Source organism: Chaetura pelagica, unplaced genomic scaffold, assembly GCF_000747805.2.
Source record: "Chaetura pelagica isolate M959 unplaced genomic scaffold, ChaPel_1.0 scaffold124, whole genome shotgun sequence".
In the NCBI taxonomy this organism is placed as follows: Eukaryota; Metazoa; Chordata; class Aves; order Apodiformes; family Apodidae; genus Chaetura; species Chaetura pelagica.
In genome coordinates this window covers 726,178-734,974 of record NW_009952891.1, presented here as the reverse complement: position 1 = coordinate 734,974, position 8,797 = coordinate 726,178, and the positions used below count along the sequence as shown (strand labels likewise).

Here is an 8,797-nt window from a genome sequence, read left to right as displayed (position 1 = left end):
AGTGTAATCCCTACTGGGGGTTTTTTTTCCTAATATCAAAAGGATATTAGGAATAACAAGGACATTATGAAAAATGAAAGAAGCAGCCATTAAAGAAGGCTTTGATTGATGTTTGCCATATGCATGAGTGAAGTAAGAACAGATAAATCCATCGAGGTCAGCTGGAACTCTGCTCCAAGTCCTGAGCCAAGTGAACAGCAGCATCATGTGGTGCTGGGACCGTGGGATTTAGCCTGGAGAAAACAAGGATTAGTTAAAGAATTGTAAGATGGAGCTCAAGAAAATAGGAGTGTTGAAAGGGAATTACTGGGCTGGAGGGAAATTACTGGTAGAATCTGACCTTGGAATTTGTTTTAATGGTCACAATATTAAAAAGAAAAGGAAAAACCAAAAATGTGGGCACTGTGACTAGAGAGAAGGATCAGGCTGTTACAGGATACCTGCATGGCCTCGAGGGTTAACCTAGCAGAAATTGTAAGATATCCTCATGCCCAGCAAGAACATGAGGAGGAAACTGATGCTGTCATTAGGTGGGACACGTTCCAGAAGGGGAGTTCTGAACATCCAAGGTCAGTGTTGCACAAGGACAAATGGAAATGAACAAATCTAGGCTGGGAATTAGAAGAGGATTCCCTTCCCATCCCGTGCTGCTTCTTCTCAAGCTCCTGGGCTGACTTCAAGAAAGCCTTCTCCTAAATTTGATGAGGACATTGCTAGCTACTGATTGCATGAGTTGCTCTGGCTGGGTTTTCAGTGGCATCAGAGTCCCTAGAAAATAACTGCCTCATCCCTAGGGGATTTCCTTCCCATACCTAATAAATGTATCACAAATATACTAGGCCTGTGAGAGCAAGAATAAAAGATTTTGAGCTCCTGAAGTAATAACTCCATTGTGAGAGAGTCTGTGCTTGACAGAAAGCAGGTCCTCAACCTGCTGACCCATTATCTAGTGGTGGGATTTTTACCTGAGCAAGGACTGTGTGTGTGGACTGCATTATTGTCTTGGAAAATACAAAGACACCAGAAGGTGTCCCAAAGAAAAGGCACGTAAGAGGAAAGATCTGCTTGGAAAAAAAAACCTCCTTGACTTTTTTGAAGACAACCAGAAAATCAGAGAACGAGTTGACTATTCCTATGAAAGCCACATGTCCCATAAATCCTGTGAGCATGGCAGATACATCACAGCCAAGGGGGCAGCTGGGCTCTCTAGAGAAGAGTTTAATAAAACCCCTTCAGATTTGTGGGCTGGGCCTCTCCTGGCTTGTTCTCTACTGCTGTGCATCTCCTCCCCGAGGTCCTCTGCTAGTTCTCTTCCCCTGAACAGACTCAGAGCTGCCATCAAACACCATTCAAGCCCGTGGATGTTGGAGCGAGGTGGTTCAGCCTCCCTGACAGCCAGTTCTGAGCAGGGGTACCATGGGCAGCTGCTCTCCAGCTACAGCTGAGGCAGGTCAGCGTTTGTGCTGGCAGGTTGGGCTGAGCTTAAACTCGTGACTCACTTCTCATGTCACTGAGAAGCAAATCCTCGAGTTTACTGTCCCCCGTGGCACGGCTCCAGCACCCCCAGTCCCACCGGACCCCCCTTTTCCTAAGACTGCCCTCCCACTGGTCCTGGGGGCTGGATGTCTGTGGGTCAGGGGGCTCCCCAGAGGTTGTCCAGGATCTGGGGGCTCTGACAGGGCTCCAGGACATCCCAGAGTCTCGGGGGTCCCCAGAGGTTGTCCAGGATCTGGGGGCTCTGACAGGGCTCCAGGACATCCCAGAGTCTCGGGGGTCCCCAGAGGTTGTCCAGGATCTGGGGGCTCTGACAGGGCTCCAGGACATCCCAGAGTCTCGGGGGTCCCCAGAGGTTGTCCAGGATCTGGGGGCTCTGACAGGGCTCCAGGACATCCCAGAGTCTCGGGGGTCCCCAGAGGTTGTCCAGGATCTGGGGGCTCTGACAGGGCTCCAGGACATCCCAGAGTCTCGGGGGTCCCCAGAGGTTGTCCAGGATCTGGGGGCTCTGACAGGGCTCCAGGACATCCCAGAGTCTCGGGGGTCCCCAGAGGTTGTCCAGGATCTGGGGGCTCTGACAGGGCTCCAGGACATCCCAGAGTCTCGGGGGTCCCCAGAGGTTGTCCAGGATCTGGGGGCTCTGACAGGGCTCCAGGACATCCCAGAGTCTCGGGGGTCCCCAGAGGTTGTCCAGGATCTGGGGGCTCTGACAGGGCTCCAGGACATCCCAGAGTCTCGGGGGTCCCCAGAGGTTGTCCAGGATCTGGGGGCTCTGACAGGGCTCCAGGACATCCCAGAGTCTCGGGGGTCCCCAGAGGTTGTCCAGGATCTGGGGGCTCTGACAGGGCTCCAGGACATCCCAGAGTCTCGGGGGTCCCCAGAGGTTGTCCAGGATCTGGGGGCTCTGACAGGGCTCCAGGACATCCCAGAGTCTCGGGGGTCCCCAGAGGTTGTCCAGGATCTGGGGGCTCTGACAGGGCTCCAGGACATCCCAGAGTCTCGGGGGTCCCCAGAGGTTGTCCAGGATCTGGGGGCTCTGACAGGGCTCCAGGACATCCCAGAGTCTCGGGGGTCCCCAGAGGTTGTCCAGGATCTGGGGGCTCTGACAGGGCTCCAGGACATCCCAGAGTCTCGGGGGTCCCCAGAGGTTGTCCAGGATCTGGGGGCTCTGACAGGGCTCCCGGTTGGTGATCACTTCGGCGGCGTCTGCAAAGCCTGGAGGCTCTGGGGAGCCGCTGGGTGCCATGGCCCCGGGCCCACCCTCCTCTGGCATCCTGTTAGCTGGGTTCCCAGCCCTGGAGAGCTGCATTGCTCTCAGGGATGGCGGTTGACTCGTCTTGGCGCCATCCTGCAGGCTGGGGAGATGCCTGGGGGGGTCTGTGTGGGGGGGTAGGTCTGGGAGCCGGAGGGATCAGCACCTCCCGAGGGGAGCGAGGGGTCCTGTTTCGGGAACGTTTATAGATGGATTTTTGACCGGGCTAAAGGAACATTACTTTCTGAATGGCCAAACATCCTGCCACGTAGCCGTGTCTTCTCTTAAGTCAGATTGATGAGCATCTCTGGCAGCTTTAGACAGTGTCTGCTTTGAACTGAGGGCTTCACCCCTTCGGTGGGAACCCCTGGAACCAGCAGTCAAGGTATCATTTCCTAAAACTACCATGAGACCATCTTTGGACAAACATATCCAAGCTGTTGCAGGTGGCTCTTGGTTCTGACATTCAAATAACAAGTCTTGTCTTTGCCTCTGTGACTCCACCGTGTTTGGTTTCATGACTTAAGAAAACCTTTATTTTTTGCATAAAACGTTTCAAATCTGCTTATGTGAAATCTACATGGGAGAGGTTGGAAATAACATCCCCTTGGCAACTCCCTTGCTCAGTTTTGAGGGTTGTTTAACATCCTGGGACAGGAGAGTGGGACTTTCCCCAGGTGCTTCCCTTGCTGGTGCAGAGCACACTGAGCAGGGACGGGCACACCCAGAACACACCAGGTCCCAGTGCTCCCCCTCCCCATGCAAACACCTGGCCCGTGATGACCTGTCTTTCTGGCTTTTTTTTTTTTTTCTGCTGCTCTTTGGTTTATCTGCTGGTGGTATTTCCTTGTCAGCCCAGGTAGAGAGGGCAGTGATGCCCAGGAGAAGGGGCTTGGCACATTGTCTCCAGGAGAAGCTCTTTCCCAGAGGACTTTGTCCGCGCCGGCATTTTCTTGGTACAGGCACAGCTGCTGCTCACCAGGTTGTGGGCAGGGCAGCTCTGCCTGGGACTGCCCTTCAGTTCACTCTGTATAATTGACCAGGCGTTAATAAATAGCACCACTGGTCGCTTGAGCTTTTAATTTTGCAGCCTGCCTGCCCTCTCATCCCCAAACCCCACACAAATCGTGCTCCAGCTCCGTGAGGACGCGCTGCAGGGGTGGTGACTGTGCCTGGTGTCAGAGCCTGGAACCTGGTGGGGTTGGAGCAGCTTTGCATCAAGGCAGGAGGGCTTATTCCTGTGCGGGTTCTCTGATGGGATCCATTGCATCAAGCAGGACCAAGGCTCTCCCAGCTTTGTGTCCCTGCCTACCCTTGTCCTGTGCCCAAACATGTCCATGGGCTTCCAGAAACAAACATGCTGGGTGCATGTGAAGTACAGCTGGGGGTGTGGGCACCACTGATTTAAGACTGCTCCCTTTTGTAGCTCCTGTGCATGAAACATAACCAGGCTTGTAGGGGGTCCCTGCCAGCCCTTGTCTGCAGTAGCCCACGCACTGTGCTGGCGTTGCAGCTGGGGAACCTTTGCTTCAAAAGCCCCTTTTGTGGTTTCTGCTCCTCACTGGCCAAGGAAGCAGCCTAACCCCGGCAGGGGGATGGCAGCAGGACATCTCTGCCCATGGGCTGTGGGCTGCTCGCTGTCCTGCTGGAGGCCAGCCCTTCCCAGTGCTCTTTCCTGGTCCCTTGCCTGAAGGAGCTGCTGGGCTCCTGGCTGGACCCCATGGGCATGCAGCTGGGGCAGCCCCTGTGGCCAGGTGAGGTGGCCACACTCTTCTTCCACTAGCAAATCCTCCAGTTGACTTGCACAGCTGGTATTTCTTGCTTTCCTGTTTCCTCCTTTCCCTTTTGGGTTTGCAGGGTGCCCTGAGGCTTTGGTTTGGTAATTTGCCAGGGAGTTAAACCCTTGATGACTGTTTCTGTCTTTGCAGAGCCATGGGTGCAGGCATCCTGCTTTGGGGCAGTAGTTCCTGCTGGGATTAGGTTCAAGTACAATCCCAAGGCTCCTGTCCTTTCCCAAGGATTGTTTTCCTCTTTATTGTCTTTCTTAAACTCAGTTGGGTCTCTGTGTTTCCAACAAGACCCCATGCAGCATTGGAGGAAGAGAAGTTAAACTGTGCTTGCTGCTTTATACTCTGATTGAAATGAGGAATTTGCCTCTGAAAGCTGCCACAGTTTCTCCCCACTCCAGGGAATTCCAGAGCAGAAAAGGAGCATCTGAGAGGACTCAGCAGAGATGAACACATCATCTTCTACCCCCTTGCTGAGTTTTATGAACCTTGTTTTTTGGGTGGGTGGTGTGGCTTTGGTTCTGTGTCTTTGTGCAGTTTTGCCCCCTTCCCAGTTCTGGTGTGATGTTTCTTCTCCATCCCCAAGTTGCAGTCTGGCTGGTTTCTTGCTCACAGCAACACATATAATTTTGCAGGTGAGATTCTCAGCAGGCTGGGGGTGATCTGTAGGCATAGCTGGGCAGAGGAATGGCTGGAGGGTTCGGCTAGTCCTGATGGCACCTTGATTGAGTAGCTGTTGTCCTCTTGCATGACCTACCCTAGGGCTGATCTCGCTGTCCCAGCAGCCTTTCTTCCAACTAGGAAGATATTTAGACTTTGGAATGTACACCCAAAAGCAGGATCAGGTTTGCAGCACATGGATTTTCACCACGTTGCACGTCACAGGAAAACAGCATGTTGCACAGGATGTGTATCCTGAGCTGGGTGAGGCCAAAAACATCAGCCCGTGTGCTCAGCAAGGACAGACGAGGGCACAGCCCTCGCCTTTTGGCACCATAAACTGCTGCTGGAGCACAGAGCACCCAGGTTCTACCTGCACCCAACTGCAAACCCCCCATTTGCCCCTGGGTTGGCTGCTGCCTGCTCCATTGCATTTCCTCGTGCCACCACCTTTTCCTCCTGATCTTTTCCTCCCCAGTGTCTCTGGTGATCTGTCATCTTCAGAGCACGTCCTGCAGAGCATAGCTAAGGTATCTTTTAGTGCTCCCTGGCTTTAGGTGATGGTTTGGTATCTGGGGTGTGTGTGGTTCTGGCTGCAGGAACAACGAGGATCACCAGGGATCTTGTGGGACTGGGATGGGAAATCAGGAACACCAACGGTTCCCCTCCAGCAAGCTTGGAACTCCTGTCTGCTTCTGTGGGTGGGTGCAGCCCTGCAGCCTGCTCCTGGCAGCCACCCCAGTGACTGTCCTGCTCTCTGCCCTTTCAGACTCCCTGTACGTCTCCGAGTACTTCTCCCAGAGCGCACAGAAACTGTCCTTCTACAGCTGGTACGGGAACGCCAAGCTCTTCCGCTTCCGCGTGCCGGAGGACACGGTGCTGCTGCGCTGGCTCCTGCAGGCGTCCCGGGGGAAAGGACCCGAGTGCACCAGCATGGAGATCACAGTGTACGTATGGCCCTGTCCCAGTATCTGCCCACGTGGGCTTCCTGTCCTTTTCTTGTCCTGGTTGCTTCTGGCTGTGGGTGGTTGGTTGGTTGGAGAAGGCTGGGTGTCTGTTCCCTGGCGGTAGCAGCCACCAGTTTCACAACGTACTGGCACTAAATCTGTGTTTAGAGCTGTAGGAGCATTTTGTGTTCACATCAGCAGGGGATCTGGGGCTGTCTATCAGATGTGATGTCCAAGAGATGCCTTAGAAACACTGGAGAGACCTTCACAGAGAGGCTGGTGTTGCTGCTCACTAGCCAAGGTGTTCCTGGACCTTTTTGTGCCTGGCAGGACCCTGCACATGGTACCAGAGGGTGTGGCAGGACTGCAAGGGGCCCAAGAGGACCCAAACTGATTGGAGATGGACAAATTCCATAATACAGAGGATCTGAAGGGGCTGGGGACACTTTTTGTGGGGGATGCAGCTGTGTGTGGAGCAGAGATAGAGGAATGCTGAGTCCTGTGGACACAAGAGCATGAGAAGATTGCAAACTCAGTGCTAGTGAGAGAAATGCTACTTAAAGCAGTACTTGAGGTTTTGGGGGATTTGAGGTCAAAAACTTACAGATGGGGTGAGGCTTTGAGTTGTATCTTGAGAGAGTCCTAAGTTTCCTGGGCAGGTTGTGCCCTTAGACACATGTGGGTCTCAGGCACCCTCTCCAGGGAGGTCTCAGCAGTGACTGAAGCTGCTTGGCTTGTCCTTCTCTGGTGTGTCCTGGGCACAGAATGGTGCTTTGGTTGCTCCAGAGCAGCTTGGCACAGATGATCTTCCTACTTTCTGCTTCCCAGAAGGATTTCCAATAGTCTGGGGATGTGAGGGACAAGGCAGCAGCTAAAGGATGTCCTAAGAAATGAAGACCAGGCCAGCTAAGCTCAAGCAGGTTAATAACACATCACCTGTCACATTTGCTTGCTGCTGCATCCATTGTTCTGTTGTGGTGCACTCCAAAAGCAAGAAAATCACATGGCAGATTGGCTGCCCAAAGAAATGCCTCACATATTGCTACATAGCTTCCTGCTTTTCTGCTGCTTTAAGTGTTTGGCTGCTTCTCTGGAAAGCAGAAGTGCTGGGTAGGGTGCTGAAGTCAGTCAGATGGATGTTCCTTGGTAAGCACCTCTTTAATCTGTCAGCCCACTGCCCTTAGAAAAAGAAGAAGTAGGGAAGATGCAGATCTTAGCTGGAGAAAGAAAGCTCTTTGTTTGCAATTCAGCCTATATGGGGAATTTGCTGGCTATAAAAGAGGAGTAGTCTGGTGGCTGGGGCTTAACCTTAGTAAGTGTGGAAATTTGCTTTTGGACTTGATTGGAACCATGGAAATCCTTCTCTTAATAAGCAGCCAAATGAAACCAATCTCTACATAAATCCCAGATAAGCTCACAGCAGCCAGTCACCACCAGCTGAAAATGATGGCTCTGTGGCCTGCTTGAAAATGTGGGGGTTTTTGCCAGCCTTCTCCCTCTCCAATCCCTGAATGTCCATGATGAGTTTGGATCCCAGTGTCTCTTGCTGGTGTTTTTCCACCCCTCCACGTGTTTGTGTTCTGGTTTCTCTCACAGGCACTTCCGCTATGGAGCCCCTCCTGTAATTAATCCCCTGGGCACTCGTTTTCCTGCCAATGCCACCGTCCGTCCGTCCTACAACCTCAGCATCGCTCTGAGCACTGCTCTGCAAAACACCACCTCTGTGAACCTCACCAGCCCTGCTGCTGGAGACTGGTTCATCGCTGCCCACCTCCCGGAGGCTGCTGGCAGGATTGAAGTGAAGGTGAGGGTCCTGGAGAGGGGGCTCAGACCACCCTGCTCTGCCCAGTGTGTCCCTCTGCAGCTGACCCCTCTGCTCTTCTCCCCCCCCACAGGGTTTCTCTACTCCCTGCCCCTACATGTTCCAGGCGGATATGTTTGTGCTCAGGCTCATGGACATGCCAGTTCTGGAGCCTGGTGTTGCTGTGCCACAAACCATCATCTCCTCTGCCAAGCCCCTGCATGTCAAGTGAGTGAGAGCCATGGGTGGCAAGACTGGGGCCCTGGGGGGTGGGATTTCCCCATGGGGGCTCTTTGGAGAAGCCACAGTTGTTCCCCGGTGGGGCAGTAGCTGGGGGGTCTCCCAGCCTGTTTGCCAAGCAGGAGTGGTCGGGTTTGCATGGGGAGCACATGGTGCCCTCCTCCAGCTCTTCCCAGGTGGGCTTAGAGGTTCAGATACAGGAATATTAGTGCTTGGAGATATTTCCCTTGGGAAGGATTTTCCCAACGCCGATCAAGGCAACCTCGTCGTGCTAGTTTTTGCTGGGATACAGTAAATTTCCTTCAGGGTAGCTGGTCTGGGGCTGCGTTTTGGATTTGTGCTGGACAGAGCATTGATGATACTGGGATGTTTTCCTTGTAGCTCAGCGGGGGTTACACAGAGCCAAGGCCTTTTCCCACCCCCGAGCGGCCTGGGGGTGCACAAGAAGTTGGGAAGGGGACACCAGCTGGGGCAGCTGACCAAAGGGATATTCTGGGGTTCAGCCGTGACACTTGCCTTGCCACAAAGCCCTGGGGACTGCGGTGAGAGTCCCGGGCTCTGCGAGCTGCCGCTCCCTCCTCCCGCAGGGTCTTTGTTCCCAAGCACGCGGCGCGGA

At 53.7% G+C, this 8,797-nt stretch overlaps 1 protein-coding gene across 1 annotated transcript in view; it reads left to right on the top strand.

Annotated features, from left to right (window-relative positions):
* Positions 1-4,364: 4,364 nt before the first annotated feature.
* The window catches only part of TMEM8A (transmembrane protein 8A), a 15,296-nt gene continuing 10,863 nt past the window's right edge, over positions 4,365-8,797 (top strand). Inside the window, exons 1-5 of the mRNA XM_009995521.1 lie at positions 4,365-4,500; positions 5,963-6,140; positions 7,737-7,944; positions 8,036-8,169; positions 8,769-8,797. The exon at positions 8,769-8,797 is cut by the window's right edge and continues 6 nt beyond it. Coding sequence (XP_009993823.1) covers positions 4,365-4,500; positions 5,963-6,140; positions 7,737-7,944; positions 8,036-8,169; positions 8,769-8,797 — 685 coding nt within the window. The remainder of the gene's footprint in view (positions 4,501-5,962; positions 6,141-7,736; positions 7,945-8,035; positions 8,170-8,768) is intronic.